The sequence below is a fragment of the Camellia sinensis genome, chromosome 11, assembly GCF_055761805.1.
Source record: "Camellia sinensis isolate YWXY chromosome 11, ASM5576180v1, whole genome shotgun sequence".
NCBI classification, from domain to species: Eukaryota; Viridiplantae; Streptophyta; class Magnoliopsida; order Ericales; family Theaceae; genus Camellia; species Camellia sinensis.
This window is the reverse complement of record NC_138971.1, coordinates 175,117,684-175,136,174: the sequence shown is the minus strand read 5'-3', so window position 1 is coordinate 175,136,174 and position 18,491 is coordinate 175,117,684. Positions and strand designations below refer to the sequence as shown.

Below are 18,491 nucleotides of genomic sequence, written 5' to 3'. Positions count from 1 at the left end.
AGTGAAACTCAAAATGCATTTTGATCTCACATTATTTTTAAAGTAATTACACTAATTCTTTTTTCTAAAGTTTTAAAAAACATTAATATTTTTTTTTATTTATAATTTTGACATAATTATATTAAATTTTCTTTCTTTAGTGATATAAATAGAGAAATGATATTGTTATTTCTTATACATGTAAATGTATATTATTTCATATTTATTTTTGTATTTTTACATCATTTGTATTAATTTTTTAGTTCATTTAGAGAGTGTTTGGGAAGTGATTATTTTAATTAATATTGTGATTTTTTATAAAAATATGTATAAAAGAATTAAGAGAGATGTGATTGGTTTTTTTTTTTGGTTTTTTAACCTAGTCAAAAAAGCCAACACCTCAAATGGGTTAATCTTATTAAAAGTGAGACCCGTGTAATTATTTTAAAATTGTAAATTTTTTATTTTATTTTATTTTGAGAGAGAGAGATGAGTATAATTTATGTTAAATTTAAAATAAAAAAAAATTGAAAAAATCACTTTTTAAAACCATCCAGAATAAAATTGGATAAAACAAAGTAGACATACTTGAGCTCGGCGGTGGTGACTAGTAGCAAGCAGGTTCGAGTTGGATACCACTTGGGTCGGTTTGGTGTTGACTAATTGAACAAAAACTTTGTGGGGGCCCATTTGTGTTTGTTTGTTATTGTTGTTTGGCATCCCCTCACCCAAAAATGATACATCTTTTTAATTTGAAAGTTCTAAAAGAATATTAATAATTTAAAAAAGAAAATAATGTCTAAAACATCACATTACATAAGACCTGCATATCAATTAAAGCTATTAAAACTCTTAATTTAAAATTTTTAATTTTTTTCTTTATGTTTCAATAGACTCGCGGATTTCTCTCAGTCATAACTTTTTTTTATTTATTTTATGTTTTGTAGTTTTTTTTTTTTTTTTCGTCGACAAAGCAATAAGCCACCAAAAAATGCGAGACTCCAAAAATTTTACACAATATTGATTCCATGCGGTGTGGGTATCACATCCGTATAAGTATTGGATAAAAATTTTAATAATTTTTTGGAAATTCTTAGCATTGCTCTTTTGTAGTTTGTCTTATACGGATTCTTAATTGCATCGATTTTAGTTTTGTATTTTTAACATTGTCTCAATTTAGTCAAATTTATCATGCCGGTCTAGAAATTAGATAGGAATTAATGGGTAAATAGTCCATTAAGGCTGGGTTTGATTGAGGGATTTGGAGAACAATTTGGAAAGGAATAGGGAAAAGGACGGTGAAATGTGAATAAAATATACCTACATTTTACCTAGTTTCACACACATTTTCTCTTTCTCTTTTCAAATTCCTTCCTAAACCCTTTAACCAAACAGAGCATAACTCTCCTCAAAGTGATTGATAAGTTGACGTCCAATTTAAAATAGTCCACTCTTTTTGTATTGAATCATTTTATTATTAATTTTTGTCTTATATTTTTAACAAATGTTATCAATTTGATTAATTGACACATTGTGAAAAATTAAAAAAGCATTAATTACCATTAAAATTACATGGACTAAACTCACACAGGGGCAAATTACAAGGATTAATTTACCCAAATTCTAATTAATAGAGACAAATATATCCCAACCCCCCCAAAATATAACTCTATAGACATTGCATTGTTTTAAGAACTGTAACTTATTGTGTTTAAAGGATATTTATATTTTTACATTGAATTGCTAGTACTAGAATAGAATATTAGTTTCAAGGAAATGTTTTGTAAGAAAAAAAAAATGTAAATGATTTCTGTCAAAACAAAATAAGTGTTGGATCTAAATCTCTATCTAAATTCATAATTCAAACACAAACATTAGTGGGATAAATAAAGGATTTTGACATTATTTGAGTGAGTTAATGGTGGATCTATCTTTGTCATATGTTATTATTGGAAGAGAACCCTTAGGAGAAGTGGTGTTCCAGTTGAGCCCTGTCCTTTTAAGTAGACTTTTGATTTTCTTCTCCTATTTATTTAATTTATCATCTAACTTTTATTTACATTTTAATTTTGATCTCCCATCTTCTAATTTTAGCGATTAAGTCCTTAAATTTCAACCTTTATTTCAATGCAATCCTCTTATTACTAACCATTAAAAAATAGACAAAAAGTACTCACATAATGGCTATACAGGCATGCTTTCAAGCAATTAAAGGGAAAAAATTACATATTTTACTCTCTCAACTTTTTCTCAAATTTCACTTTAGCCCTTCATTTTTCAACTATCACCCAAAATTTTAGTTATGGAGGGATGAGAGAGGACCGTCTATATTGAAACTTTAGTTGAAACTTAAAGATTTAATTATTGCAATTAAAATGTGAGAAATCAAAACGAAATTTAGGGGAAAATTTAAAGATGAAAAGTATATTTTACCCATTCAAAATATTGAACATGTATTATTGCATGTCGTAGTCCTCATTTGGTAGGTAGAACATATAAGTTTTTAGTTTATTAGTTGTTGCCAAAGAAGGCCTTTTCAAATGGGGTTTACTTTGTGACCTATACATGCTTGTTTTGTTATAGTATTACTTTTGTGCATTTTCATTTGACATATATAGATTCCTCTTGTATGCATAATGATTAAGATAGCTATCACTGGTCATTAGTTTGGTTTTTTTTAATTTTATTTTTCACCAAGTAAAAGGAAGATTACATGTCTTTCATGCTGGATTATATGTATTTAAAAGTTGGTACAGATTATATCAATTCAATTGAAAAAAAGAAGTTTGAAAAACTAGATGTGTTTGGTCCAGAAAATTAAAAAATAAAAATAAAAACTGATTCTTTGGGACTTTGTACACACCCAAATAGAGTAAAAAAGTAAATTTATTAGGTACCAAATGAGCCTTTCAGAAAATTTCAAAGATAATGAAAGGTAGAATAATATCTTTACAATGAAAGAGTTAAAAAGCTGGTTATATTGTTGTCAATCGCTTATTTTTTTTTTATTTTTCAACATGATTAGTGAAAAAAATGATATTGTCACAGATTTTACATTTAAATATATATTTTATACTTAATTATTTTTATATCTACACTCCAGCTGCATTAGTTTTATTTGATCAACATTATTAAAATAACATATGCTAATTCTCCCTCTTGCAATTTTTATTTTTATTTTTATTTTTATTGGGTGTTGAAACTTGGGTTGTCGGTGAAATCTAATTAGGCTTCATCACCTAGCCTAGAAAAGTACCATAAAAAAATAATAATAATAAAAAAAATAAAAATTAATGGCCCCAGACTTCCATGAGTTGGTTTCATATTTAGAAATGAGTCATTTCTATTCACGCATAATCAATACTCACCCTCACTAGCTAGTTCTCCTCTAGTCTGCTATCCAAATTTGTATAGTAGCTTTTGAAAGAGCTTTCTTAAAAGGAAACCTTAAATTTGTGTATTAATGACAAAAAATTAATAAAAACAGGACTTGATTTTGTGTATTAAGTGTTTATTAATTTAGTGAATGAGCTGGGTTAATAGAAATGTTGAAGTGTGTTAAATAAGTGTGATATCCAATGTGTATAAATGTGAAAAAAAAAATATTAAAAAAAAAAATGCTCACTCCCTCCCAACCACAATCTATTCTTCCCCTCGTTTCTCTCCCCTCTCAGCTGCTAACTCATTGACACAATTAGCATACACCATAGCATTTGACAACACTGGCACTAAAATTGGAATCCAATTTTTGTGTAAAGGATTTGTTCATGGAGAAAATGTATGGGCACTCAAACATTGAGGTTAAAGTGTGTTATGAAAAAATGAGATCCACTTAAATAAGTACAAATGCATATAGTATATACTAATTGCCCGATTAAGGTTGAAAGTGGTGAGATCCAATTTATAGTAAGAGGGGGTTTTATTTAACAAAAAAAGAATTTTATTGATTTAAAAAGCAAAGGCAAAGGCAAAGGAAAAGGACAGAAAGAGAAATATGTTTATCAGCATCCAAAAAGCGGATTGTCATCTCGTATATATATTTAGGGGTAGTTTGGGATGATCTAAATAAGTGAATTTTTTGACTTTTTATGAAAAGATGTACAGAAAAGTAGAGAAGTGATGTGATGGAAAAAAGATAAAAAGATAAAAAGTGTATACTTATTAGTACAACCCAAACAAGGCTTTATAGTCATGTAATCTAGAACACGAAATGTAGTGTGAATGTTGCAAAATAGTGAAATATATACAACAAAAAGTCAACTCAAACCACTGTATTTGATATAGCATGGGATGTAAAAAAAAATCTCTTATAGTTTATGAGATTGAAATGGAGTTAACATGCTAATACAGTTGGAAAAAATTATCAATAGTGGAAGTTACTGTCAATATACCTCTTCTTGGGAAGGCTTCAACAATAAAATACACATCATGTTTCCACCAACAAAAGACAATCTCAAAGAATAACTAATTTAGATTCAACTATCACTACAACAAAAAGCAAATTTCGCGACTAAAACTGCATTTTTCGTGGCTGAAAGTAGTAGAATTGGCGACTAAAATGGAATTAGTCACCAAAATTGATCACTTTTGCCGACTAAAAGAGTTTAGTCGCCAACTATAAGGGTTTTAGCGACTAAAAGGCAGTTTAGTCGCCGAATATAGGGGTTTTAGCGACTAAAGGTTGTTTAGTAGCCAAAAGTCACAGTTTTTGGCGACTAAAATAATTTAGTAGCCAAAAGTGATGGTTTTGGCAACTAAAAAACAATTTGGTCGCCGATTATAGGTGTTTTGCCGACTAAAAACAGTTTGGTCGCTAAAAGTGAAGCTTTTTGGCTACAAAAAAAAATTAGTCGCTAAAAATAGTTAATTGCCTACTAAAACTCAGTTTAGTAGCCAAAAGGGGACGTTTTTGGCGACTAAAAACAGGTTTAGTCGCCAAAACTGCTTTATTTTTAGGCGGAACTTAATTTTTTAGCGACTAAAAAAAATTATAGAATTGGCGACTAAAAATTTAATTTAGTCTCCAAAAGTGGCCTACATTTTTTTTTAGTAAATAATTTATTTTTTACATAAATTATATTGAATAAAAATAATTATATTTATATATATTGTTTTGTATTAATACCGGTCAATATACTATATAAATAATATATATTGCATATATATTCATGTGATGTTCTAGTGGCATAGTGGAGGGAGTGTGTTGCTAAAGGTTTGGAATGTGGGACGGTTGGCGGTTCGAAACTCAGAAAAAGCAAAAAAGTGGGTATTTTTTCTTTTTCGACGGAAACACCTTTATTAGTCGCCAAAAGTCTTTATTTTGGCGACTAAACGGTTTAGTCGGCGATTAAGTGAGTTTTAGCGACTAAATTATTAGTCAGTAAATGTATGATTTTCAAAAGTGTAAAACACTATTGGCGACTAAAACTTTGGTCGCTAAAGACCTGTATTTTGGCGACTAAAAAAGTTTTAGTCGCCAATACCTCCGGCGACCACGTATACGCGATAAATGTGGCAACTAAAAAATTTTGTCGGGGAAAGTAAAATTTTGACTTTCGGCGACCAAAAATGAACTTTTGGCTTTTTTTTGTAGTGTATGTCAACATCATAAAAACAATTGGAGACTAAGTACTGTACAACTCACTAAAGATGTACAGAAGATCTACAGAATCAACCCATATCAGTCTTCCTCGACCTCAGCATCTTCCAGAAGCCCAATGTCATCATCAATTCCTTCAAGTAATTTGTCTATATCTTCACCCAACTCTAACAATCTCACACTCAGCTTCTCTACCTAGCTCTGCTCTTGCCCGAGGCATACAAGCAAATCATTCAATTCTACCTCGCTCTCCTTTTGGGCTTCTTCCCTTGTTTCTGCCTTTACAGCCTCGACACCTAGAATAGGTGTGGCCCCTCCACTCTTCAAAGCTTTAATTTCCTTTTCTAGATGGAAATTTGCCTGTTCAAGACTGTTATAAGCATCGGACAAGCTTTTCAGATCGGATTCCATCTTACCAGCCAAATTATAGTACATTGAAGCCTCGGATTCAATCTTGGTTTTCTCTGTTTTAAGCGTGTCTAGCCGTTGTGATGCCTCTTGAAGATCTCTATGGAGTGTCTCTAACTGGACTCTTTATGAGCACCCACTAGATCTATGCTCAGACTGGGATGAACCACCCCTACCAATCTTGGCCAGGTCTTCAGCTAAAGTCACATTGCGACTAAGAAAATCCTTTGAAAAACATAAACATGCCAAAATATAAGTAAATATATATATATATATATATATATGCAAATAATTTCATGTAACCATACCGTTATCTCAGAGCACTGCTTCTCTACAAATGATTTCAGCCGTTTAACATAGTCTCCATCACTTTCCCAACCCTTCTGTTGCAATTCTGCTGACACTACCGCCACATTGCTCTTTGGATGACTATAGACATCTACAATGCTCTCTCTAATATCTGCCCCCAAATTCTTGATGAAGTTAACAAACTGAGCATCAAACATCGAAGCAAGCATTGGATGATCCTCATTCTTCATATCACTCGCCTTATTCTCTTCGACATCTTCAATCTCAGCCATACTAGCAGCGGTGGATCTTGTCAATGGTTTCCGGGGCTCAGCCGGTTTTGCAGAAGAAAAAATTATGCTTTTTTGCATCTCCTCGAACTTCAAAAAGTATGATGTGAGCCCCGCTTTTTGACTTATGGCATCAACTATGGTAAAAGCATCATTTCCACTATCACTGGATTTATTATAAATAACACATTCTCCTAATATAACCGCTGCAACCCCCTTATACACACTGTTGTGGTTGAATTTGATACCAACTCTAGCAGAGATGTAAGATGAAGACGTGAATCTAGGAAGCACTGCACCACACTCGGGCAATCTGAATGCCAAATGACTAGCAGTTTCAAAATAATTGCTTGTACATATGTATTCCCTGATACATTTAGTTTTCCTTCTTTAATTTTCATGCAAGAAGCAAGAGCCAAGTATTTCACTACACAGTGCAATAATGGCTCTGGGGCTCCTAAAGATGGTGTAGGTTCTTCGAAATCAATTCGTAAAACCTGCAGTAAATTTTACGTTGAGATAGGAGGGGGGGGGGCAATGTTAAAAGGTCTAGTATATTATCTAACCCTAAAATGTAAAGATAACTAGTATTCTGAAGCAGTTGTTCTCCATACATTTTCTGACCCTAATAATACTAGAAGAAAAAACAAGGTAAGATTGCATACCCTCTCCTTGCACTGCATATTGTCCTTTAGCACATGAGAAAGAACACTAGTAGCTCTGGAACAAGTCTGCACTTCTAAACATTCTTTGGATGAAGCTCACAGACAAAGCACCAACAAAAAAAAAATAACACACCAAAAAAAAAAAAAACTTGTTCTGTACGGTCAAGATAAATACTTATGAACCAAAAGGCATATGGTGCCATGACCCAAAAACATAAAAATCTAATATCAAAATCTCTACATAGAAGAGAAAAAAAATTAAAAAAATTGCATACCAGAAAATCATATACTCCGGTTTGAGAGCTGGTATCGCATAAAATATATATGGTTTTATATAATCGGTCACCGACTCACCGCCACAGAAAGCTCTGTAGCCAAATGACATAGAAGCCATCAATTGGATACTAATTCGGTACACTCTACAGATTTCTTTTCCAGCACACGGGATCAATTTTCTTGCAGCACCAATGCCGACAGTGGTGGGAAGAACAGGGTAACAATAAGTCCATCCAGAAGATATGTATATCTTGTGAGAAATCATGTTGTAGGAACACATGGCATGGAAAACAAAATCCCCTGCTGTTCGAAGGGATAAAATTTGTTTTCTTCTTCATTATCGGCGTAGATAATTTGAATTCCACGTGGATAACCCAAAATCTGCAAGAAAATTTTGCAGGGAGGAGCTTTGGGAAATAGGCAAACAACAGATCGCTGTTTTGGGAAATTTCTAGGAAGAATGGTATTGGAAGTAAAGCTTCGTGTCTTTTTTACTGTCGTATGTGTGGCTAAGTTGAAGGACACGTAACCAGCCCAAATCCACTTTACAAACCAAAGAAGCTGCAGAGATACACTAAGAAACACCAGCACTAATATTTGCCCACTAAACAGCGAATAGCATTTTATTTTTTAAATTTAGTTCTGATGACTAAATCTCTATGGTTTCTGTCTGGCTCTTCCTTTTCAAGATTTTCCATCTTTTATATTAGGATATTATACAAGATTCAAAGTACACATAGAGTTAAGGGGAGGAGGAAACCCAACTTCATTTGCAGTAAAATATGGGTAGAAGTTATCACAAAACCAAGAGTAAAAGATGGGTTTCTTGTCGCTCTTGGAGGTGGCTTCAATGCCAATACTCTGCAAGTGCTCATAATCAGCATATTAGGAGCTTTCATGGCAACAAATTATCTCAATCTTCTGCCCACTGCCTTACACAAGTCCCTCAACAGGATAAGACACCTCACCCTACCATCATTCATGTAGTTAATTTTAATATTTAGTAAGTTTTCACACACTCAATGACCAGTGACCACTTTATATATATGTATATATATATTGTTGTTGTTATTGTCAAGTAACTACTTTTTTTTATATAAATTTATGATTGAAGGAGTGCTCCACAGTATTGGTGATATGCTCAAAATCTCCTTAAGAGATTACATTCAGCAATTCATTACTGATATTACTACTGCCATTTGTTTTGACAAAAACTAACATAGCATTGGAAATATTATTCTCACATCATTCTAGACGCATTTGTATAATTTTTTTTTTATAAAAATAGTAGACTTCTTCTCTGATTTATTCTCACATCATTCCAAACCCTAAAAACCTCTTATGTTTTCAAAGCCAACATGGGATGGGCAAATGTTTGTGGTAAGTGTTAGGTAACAGTAACTCAAAGGTGTCATAATATTTATCACTACCAATGGTTCATAAAATTTACACCAATATAACCACAATGGTTGAAATTTAACAACAATAATTTTCATTTTACAAATACCCTACTACGTAGTTTTCATTAGCTACAATTTTGAACCCAAAAGGGAAATCCAATGAAATCATCTTGTTGATTAGAGTGGTAAAAAAATATTCCAGATAGGGAGAACAAACTAATAAAAAAACAAGGTTGTCATCATCCATTAATGAAAGTATGTTATTATTGGGTTGGGCATATTATCAAACACATGGTGAGCACAACATAAAATTATAGCAGAACAACAAAACAAAGGCACCACATAGTTTGAGCCAAATATTAAATTGAATTGGGGCAACAGAACAAGGAAATCAAATACATACTGTCAAACAAAGCACCCTAAAAAACCTAAGATCTTTCACCAAGAACCCAATGCCATATGATCGAGCACATGATGGACACACAATTAAACAGTTGTGAGGATCAAGAATAGAGCCCCAAATAGATAAATTAGGAATAATTTCATAATAGACAAAAGGAATAAGACACACCTCAGTTTCTGCAGGTTGTTCCAGCTCATAGAACATACACCAATCCAGTATGTATGGCCATAAATATACTGAACGTTCTGTTTCGGTGATGGGTTTGAAAATCCACTCAACTCTTGAAGATCTTCCACCGTTCCACCGATCGCACCACTCAACTCCTGAAGAGCTTAACGCTTATGTCATGAGCTTATCCCTTCTTGAAGGTTCCTGCTACTTGTGGTCTTCCTAAAACGGTGATAGCGGTGTATGTGTTTTGTGCAAGATTCAAGAAAGGAGAGATGGTGGCCTCCGATTGGTTGGTCAATCGGTTGTAGATGTCGTGGCTATTGTCATTGTTGAGGGTCGAGAGAGGCATAGCTGACAAGGAAGGGTGAGTGGTAATTATGGTTTGAATAGAAGGAAGATATTGGTAAAAGGAGTGTTAGATGCTTTATAACCAAGCACCAATGTTACACGCGTTACACCACTGTGTTACACCACTATTATATCCTTTTTATATATGTTATAGATTAAAGTATTTATCATATTAGGTGTCATGAAAAAAACTAGATGGTTCAAACGAGAATTTACAAGGAAACAAGCCTTCCAGACAAAGCATGTAGTAAATGAGAGAATTTAAAATAAATTTTATAGGACTTCTGGTAAAATGAAATAGGAAAAAGAAATCCACAATCTAATTAAGAAATCCACAATCTAATTATTTGTTGTAGAGTACCTAAACATTTACATAAATGTTTTCCAGATTTAATGTTGAATACAAATTTTCAAATATGCAAGGTTCCCAACACAAGCACCTTGAACTTGAATTGCACCTAGATTGCTAAAAAAAAAAATGACAATGGCACAATAAAATGTGCATGACACAAGATAGTGCATAAATTGCATATTGCATCTAATAGAAGGCCATGCATTAACAAATGGCTTATCAGCAAAAAATTATGACTGACAACAGAACTAACATAACACATGTAGATGAATCAATTCAGTAAATCACCAAAACAACAACACATTCTGAACACCCTTCCTCTTTAATAATACTAAAAATCTTCTCAAAAGCACCTTCAAAACTAGAATCTTTTGAATTTTCTACAATTACAAAGCATATTTCAACCAGTTATTAGTAGGAAAACAAAATCATGACTTGATTTTATTTTTGAATAAGAAAGAAAATAAAGAAAAATGACAATGGTTGGTGAAAAATTCACCCCTGCTTCACAAGTCAAGTAAGTGAGAAGTAACAGGACCTCATTTTGTATAACTTGTAAGACACATTTTTCAAGATCCAATAATATCAGGAACAGCACAAACAGCCAAAAGATTGGGCTCCTTCCTAGAAAGTTCGATTAAGAAAAGTCCCCAAACAAAAAATTCCAATTATAAACATATTTTACAAACAAGAGAAAAACTCAGTATTAGGGAATTTGAAAGGGAGATTCTTTTCCATTTCGATATACCTAAAAAAAAGAAGAGGAGAGATTCACAAAGCTCCTGAAAGTTTCAATTTATCATGCATGTCTATCTAATTTCTTAAGAAGCAGGCTATTACAATCGTTTAGAAAAATAAAATTAAATTGAAATCATAAAAATTAAATAAAGCAAGCAGTCAACCATTTTCGCACCTTACGATCCATTAGCATGTCCATAAGCCGAGTTATTCCACGAGGAATAGTCAGAATGGCTTCCTGTAACCTAAGAAGAAATGCAACAATATATTTTTCCCCAGCACAATCTAGTAAATCCAAAAATAAAATATAACATAAAGAAAGCAGCCACAAAAAGAATACCTATTTGGAGAATTTGTAAGAAAAACTGTCAATAGTTGCAGTGTGTAATAGCGTATGTAGAAATCCTCCTCCAACTGCCAAGGTACCAAGTCAATATATTGTACAGAAATATGCATAATCCAAGCAAATTCAACAAATAAATTGTTCGAGGTGGGAACTCTCACCAACAAACATAGAAGAAGAGAAATGCTTTCTGCTTCTCTAGAAAGCAAATCAGTGTTCATCAAAGTTGGTTGAACCTCATTCTTCAGAGCTTTTGCCTAATCAATTCGAGTCAAGGCACTCACAAGAGTTTCTAGAGCACCACGAACCTTCAAGCATCCAAACCATGAAAACACTAATTTTATTATTGAACAGTAAAATGGGGGCAGGAAGTATGGGGAACTTTTTTTATAAAAAAAAAAAAGATCATACACATAAGAGGAAATGTGGAAGAGACTAAACATTTTCCATCTGCAACATTATCTGATAAGAATTGGCAAGTTATTTTTCAGGACACAAGACTTAGTTTTGTTGGTCCACTTACCTTAAAATTTATTTTCAAGTTTCTCTAATAATGTCACTAGTAACCACCATTTGTTCAAGGCAAAGAAAATGTTATTTCTCAAATTAAGTACAAAATCAAAATATAAAAAAGACACTAAAATCAATAAAGAATGGATGGAAGCTTTCAAACCATTTCAACATCATCACGCTCTTCCTTCAAGACACTTAAAAGTACTGAAAATCCTGCAACAGAATTTAATGAATTGTATTATACATGATGAGCATGCTCCAAATAATGCCACTCTATCCAACAAAAGAGAAGTACAAACCCATTGCCCCAAAAGCTAGCTGGGCAGCACGACTTTCTACTACAACAAATTGAAGTTCAGCAATAGCAGTCCTCCTGTCTTCGGCCAGCACACCGTTACTTATACGGTCGAGCAAGTGTTCAACATAGCTATTGAAATAAGGCATGACGCAGATTAGTTACAACATCCAAATTTGGCAAATATGTATTATGTCTAGAAAGAAATAACAATACACTGATGAGCCCTCCTCCCCCTCCCCCTGCAGGACTCACCTATTGTGAGATGATTAATTTTCATTCATAGTATTTGAGGGTAGAGAGCTCATATGGCTAAGACATTGCACTTGAGCTTATTTAGTCAAAGGTTTGATAGTTAAGGGTGAAAGACCAAACTATGACTTTATATTCTCAGTCAAAACAAGCTGATAGAGTTCTATATCTACGTTATCATGCTCGGTTGTGTAGCAACACGATGGGGGTGAAAAAAGAGAAGAGAATGATCAGTTTCTCTTGCTTCTGGCATAACAAGCTTTCATTTAAAAATTCACACGATTAGCTATTAGCTCAGTGATAGAACGTGCCTATGATATTTACATCGTTGTGCTCCAAGATTTACATTTTTTTTTTTCATTTTTGAATAAGAGAAAAATAGTTATATTTTCAATTAGCACAAATTTTTTTTTTTTTTTAAATTATTGGTTAGAGATTATTCGATGTTATTAGAACACCAAATGTCTTTACCCACCTATTATTCATCAAATATCACCCCAATTGGTGTCTAACATCAACCAATGTCTATTCTAGCAAATCCATCAATAGAAGGTGTGACGTTTGATGAATAATATGAAATAAGACCTTGTTATACTCTAAGCCCAAAAATACCTTTTTAAAATAAAATAAAAAATAAAAAAGAGCCCTCCCAAAAATGAAATGTTACAAGAGTGTTTCTAAACACACTTTAAAAAGTATCTCATGAAAACCATTATTGTAATAGCCCAATTCTATTAACAAATCTTTTATGCAAATAAAAAAAAAAGTCTGCAAAATATATATAAGAATGATGTTGTTATATTGTGACTTACCCTTTTAAAATAAAATTCTTATTTAAATGACATTTATTTATAGAAAAATCACTGGTAGACAAATTTTATATGAAGAAAAATTTTCAAAAAAAGAATAGGTATGGTATGGGGCACGTATGTTAGTTAGACATTGTTTGAAACTTTTTGACCCTCTTTCCGCTCCTCATTTCCCCCTTAATTTCTTGTTTTAGTAACTATCATACCCCAAAAACTCCAATTTAATTGCCGAGTGTTACTATCCACTATAGTAATCAATTAAATAGTCAAAGACTAGCTGAGGTTTGATTCACTTGTAATTTAACTGATCTTTTTTCCTGATGATTTGCAGTAATTTATTACATTATTACTTAAAATAATGTTAAAATCTCCATCAATTTTTGTCATTTTATTTTAGTATTTGATATGTCAATTTAATTATAAATACTTCATTAAAAATATCAATAATATTAGGAAACAAAGATTAAACAGAAAATGAGATCTACCAGCTGTGAGACATCTATGTCCTATTTTATATTTAATTATCTATACACTGATACTCATTGTGAAAATATACACGAGTGATAAAATTTATTATACTAATATTGTGTCGAAAAATAAAATAATAAATGCGGCATTTTTTTTACTATACATAACAATAGACCCAATACAGTCCGAACACCGACCCTTCCCATTACAGAGACGAACAAACCCACATGACTCTGCTCTTTCTCAACCGTGTACAACCCCTAAAATAGCAATAAAATACACACAAATTTATTACAATTATTGAATAACAACAAAAATAAAAACTCACATTTATTAATCTCTGGTATGGGGTATATCATCACATTTAATAATCTCTGCCAATTTTCTGTGCAATTGGCATCTTCCCTCCCAAACTCCATTTATAGGGCCTTTAGCTCTTCCCCTTCCCTCCCACAATCTCTCTTTGGTGGTTTTATCAGGACTTTTAGCTGATAAATCTGACCGACATTGCCAATTTGTTCATATAAATACACATATACACCCTCTATACAGAACATCTCTGTGTACTCTTCTAGGTTTGTTAATATACCCTCTGTCCATGTTTGATTCACAAGACTAATAGTGAGGTATTAATAATCCTATTAAATTAGTGTGCTATTGACTATCCACCCTTATTTCATTACTAATAATTCTAAACTAAAATGTCAAAACAAATATAGGATCATTGGGTCCATGGATTAATAATCCCAATCCCATACTTTAATCCATCCAATCAAACATTCCCTCTATTGTTACTTACAATGCAGAGGTTTGTGAGACTCTGTTCCATGGCTCCTCTGTTTCTGCTTCTTGGTCTTCTTCCTCTAGCTTTGGCTGGCCATGACCATGGACAAGCTCTCACTAAGAGCATTCTCTTCTTCGAAGCTCAGGGATCTGGTTACCTTTCCAGCACTCAGAGAGTCCAATGGAGAGGCCATTCTGGTCTCAACGATAGCAAAGCCAATGGGGGTATATATAATATCCCTCTTCCTCTGTTTTCTAGTCTAAATTTCTCTGATTTTTTCTGACTAAATCCCCATTTGGGTATTGTGTTTGAGACCCATTTGAGAGAGAGAAGACTATTGTGATTTTGCAATTTGATGAAATGTTTGAATTGGGTTGTTGTTGTTGTTGTAGGTGGATCTGGTAGGAGGGTACTATGATGCAGGGGACAATGTGAAGTTTGGGTTACCAATGGCTTTCACAATTACAATGATGTCATGGAGTATTGTTGAGTATGGGAGGCAAATGGCTGCAAGTGGAGAGCTCAGTAATGCCATGGAAGCTGTTAAGTGGGGCACTGATTACCTCATTAAAGCTCATCCCCATCCCTTTGTCCTCTATGGAGAGGTATAGAAATGGAAAATATGTTTTCATTACTTTTGTTTTTGTTCTTGTGGACTTCAAGTTTTTGCTTAAAACACAGTGATTGCTATGTTTTCACCTAAAACACAGTGATTTGCTTTTTATATTTCAAGTTCTTGTGGACTTCAAGTTTTTGCTTAAAACACAGTGATTATTGCTATGTTTTCACCTAAACACGTTCAAATGAAAACATGAATTTGCTTTTTATATTTCAAATTAGGTTGAATATTTGGATTTGATTTTGTGGGTTTCATTCTGTCTGTCATTTTCAATGGGATTATCTGTTTCTAACTACAACCAAATCTAGGATTGATATATAAAAAAAATTATATGAATGTAAAGTGATTTGTATAAATTTTGTTTTCATTGTTTTTGCTTTTGTTCTTGTGGGCATCATCAATTTGTTGGTTAAAACGAAATACTCTTTGAAGCAATTTTGTATCAATTGATTGCTCTGTTTTCACCCAAACCCATTCAATGAAGACATGAACTTGTTTTTTTTTTTTTTTTTTTTCTTTTATATATTTCAAATTAGGTTGAAAATTTAGATTTGGTTTTGTAGGTTTCATTCTGTCTTGTAGTGTCTTTTATCAAATAGAAAATATGTTTTCTTTGTTTTTGCTTTTGTTCTTGTGGACATCAAGTTATTCCTTAAAACACACGAAATACTCCTTGAAGCAATTTTTTATCAGGTGATGGCTCTATTTTCAGACAAACCCAAACATGAAAACATGAATTTGTGCTTCTTCTTTTTTCATTCAAATTAGACTGAAAACTTGGATTTGGTTTTGTGGGTTTTACTCTGTTTGTCGTTTTCAGTGGGATTAACTAGAATTCATTTATAAAAAATTATATAAATGAACAGCAATTTGTGTGATTTGTTTAATTTGGGTATGTGGGTAACGAGTTTTGATGTGATTTTTGTTTTTGTTTTTGTTTTTCAGGTGGGAGATGGGAACACAGACCACTACTGTTGGCAAAGGCCAGAGGACATGACCACTTCAAGGCAAGCTTACAAGATCGACCCAAACAACCCCGGGTCGGACCTCGCCGGCGAGACCGCCGCCGCTATGGCTGCCGCCTCCGTCGTCTTCCGCCACCACGACCCCTCCTATGCCAATGAGCTCCTCTCTCATATCTCTGGGGAAATACTGTGCACTGTATAACTAAAAAAATTTATAATTTTGATTTTTTGAATTATAATTAAAAATATATATTATAAGTAAATTTAATCTAAGATATAATTAAAAAATTTATGAAGGATGATAATTAAATAAAAAAATTTATTATAATTAAAAAATAATAATATAATTAAATGGATATATAGTATATCTTTTTTAAAGGGTATATTAAAATTTTTCTATTGTCGGTAGTGGGTGGTAGTGAGCTTATAGTGGCGTATGTTAGCAAGGGAGGGGGGCCTAGGTTAGGAAAGGGGTTGCAGTTAATATAGGTTGTTACGATTCAGCACTTTATACATGTGTGTATGTGTGTGTCAGTCAGGCTGGTTGTTGTTTGGCAGTGTATTTATGAAACAAATCATTCTAATTTATAATACAATAAGGAACAAATGATAAACTATTTTTTAGAAAAATAACGAAATTATTTTTGTTGTGTTAAAAGACTAAAATGCCCTTATGAGAGAAATTTTAATTTGCATAATTTTTAAATTCAAATTTCAAATACAAACTTATTGTATCTTTAATTTTTTTGCATAATTTTTTTGAAATACAAAAAAAATAATGTCTTTCTATCAGACTTTTCTCTAATTGGTTTAAATATTCAATTTAAATTTTGCGATAAAAATTGTCGGAGTCACAATAAAGTCTGTTATTGTTGGATTGACAATTTGTCGCACAAAATTTAAAGTATATGTTTCATTCCACTGGGAAGAAATTAACCCCTAACAACAAATGTGGTGACATGGTATATATTTTAGGTCTTCATTAATAATTAAGGGACTATACTGAATTTTTTCTCTCTTTTTTTTCTTCTATTTCAGTAATACATTTGTTTTAATATTATTATTGTGCTCCTACATTTTCTTAGCATGTGTTTGGCAAGGGTTTTTTCAGGCTTTTTTGGCTATTTTAGTCACAAAAAACAAAATAGGCTATTTTAGCCATAACAAACAAAACATCACATCCAACTTATAATCATTACATTCTTCTCTCACAAAAAAAGTCAAAAAAGTCAAAAAGTTAAAAAGTCCTTCCCAAATTAAGCTTTTTAGTCCAGACTAAAATAGCCAAAAAAATTAAAAAGTCAATCTATTTCTACTTCCCAAACGGAGGCTTAATGTTGTGATTGACCACCAAAATCTTATCCTAGTGAGATGCTTTTTGGCCTAAAGTTTCACTTCAAATTAACAAAAGGCAAAAGACAATTTTAAAAAGAAACATTAGAGGAAGACATGACCCATGGGTGTGACCATGTGAGCTGTAGTTGTCTACCTCCATAATAAGTTTACCACTAATGATATATTTAAAATTTTAAAGAAATTATAAAAGAAAATTCAGAATTTAACTTCTTATAATAAAATGAAATTTTAATTTATTAATTGATTAATTTAAATCTTAAATTTTTTATTTCTTTTTAGTCTAAATTATCCATCTATTTGCGTTATGTGAAAATGATAGAAAAAATATACTAAAGTTATTAAACTCAACAAAAAATATATATATATATATATATATTTATTTTTTAAAAATATTTTATAAACACTTAAATTGAGTTTAATGATTAAAATATTTAAATATTAGAATTTAAATTGAAAAAAATAAAAATTTAAAATTTATTTTGTTACAATGAGAATTTTTTTTACCTCCCCAAAAAAGTTCTGAATTTTTTTAATAATTCTTTCTAAATTTTTTATGTAGAATTTTAGAATTTAAATTCATTTTTTGTATCAGCTCCAAAATATATTGAGGAAAAATATCATTTTGCCTTTCAAATTTTCACGATTTTTTTTTGATTTGTTCCTAGATTTTTTTTTTTTTTTGGGAGACATTAAATTTTAAAATATAATTTGAGAGTAAAATGAAATTTTAAATTAACTTTGGTATTACATCAGTACAATCCGTTTAATTGTAGACAAAATATGACGATGAGGTTAAATTAATTAAAATTTTAACAATTTAAATATAAAATTAATATTAATCAAAATTTGAAATTCAAATTAAAAAATATGTAAAAATTTAAGAAACAAAATAATATTTCCTCAAATTATATTTGAGTATATCTTTTGGGGAGAAGCACAATTAAGCATGACTCCGTATTCGACGCCAAAGTTGGACGTCAATGTTTTTTTGTTCCTTATAAAGGTACATTGATAACATCACCCGCGATAATAATACAGGAAAATCTTTCGGCGTGTAATTGGGATCTCGGTGGCGGCATCTTTACCGTGTGAATCACAACCGCGCTGGGGACTTCCAGTGGGGTTTAATGTATTTTTCTTTTAATATATTATTTTATTTTGGTCATAATT

At 31.9% G+C, this 18,491-nt stretch overlaps 1 protein-coding gene and 1 pseudogene across 3 annotated transcripts; one reads left to right on the top strand and one right to left on the bottom strand.

Moving 5' to 3' along the window:
• Window positions 1-5,525: 5,525 nt before the first annotated feature.
• Window positions 5,526-9,660, bottom strand: LOC114283629 (golgin candidate 6-like; annotated as a pseudogene). Its single transcript, XR_014345146.1, has 4 exons — window positions 9,477-9,660; window positions 7,230-7,295; window positions 6,295-7,061; window positions 5,526-6,211 (listed from the first exon to the last, which is right to left on the bottom strand). The product of XR_014345146.1 is annotated as a golgin candidate 6-like (transcript).
• Window positions 9,661-13,788: 4,128 nt separating this feature from the next.
• On the top strand, window positions 13,789-16,251 carry LOC114283668 (endoglucanase 6-like). Of its 2 annotated transcripts, XM_028226543.2 has the most exons (3): window positions 13,789-13,940; window positions 14,774-14,986; window positions 15,946-16,251. In XM_028226543.2, the coding sequence occupies exons 2-3, from the start codon at window positions 14,831-14,833 to the stop codon at window positions 16,165-16,167; spliced, it is 378 nt and encodes a 125-aa protein (XP_028082344.1). In that variant the 5' UTR covers window positions 13,789-13,940; window positions 14,774-14,830; the 3' UTR covers window positions 16,168-16,251. The 2 variants fall into 2 exon arrangements, with proteins under 2 accessions (XP_028082344.1, XP_028082343.1); XM_028226542.2 differs by lacking the exon at window positions 13,789-13,940 and having other exon boundaries at window positions 14,714-14,986.
• The last annotated feature ends 2,240 nt before the right edge of the window (window positions 16,252-18,491 follow it).

Bases quoted from the DNA above. Each gene is read 5' to 3' on its own strand.
- LOC114283668 (XM_028226543.2), top strand. From the start codon at position 14,831: ATGGCTTTCACAATTACAATGATGTCATGGAGTATTGTTGAGTATGGG. The intron at 14,987-15,945 runs GTATAGAAATGG...TTTGTTTTTCAG, and splicing joins CCTTTGTCCTCTATGGAGAG to GTGGGAGATGGGAACACAGA.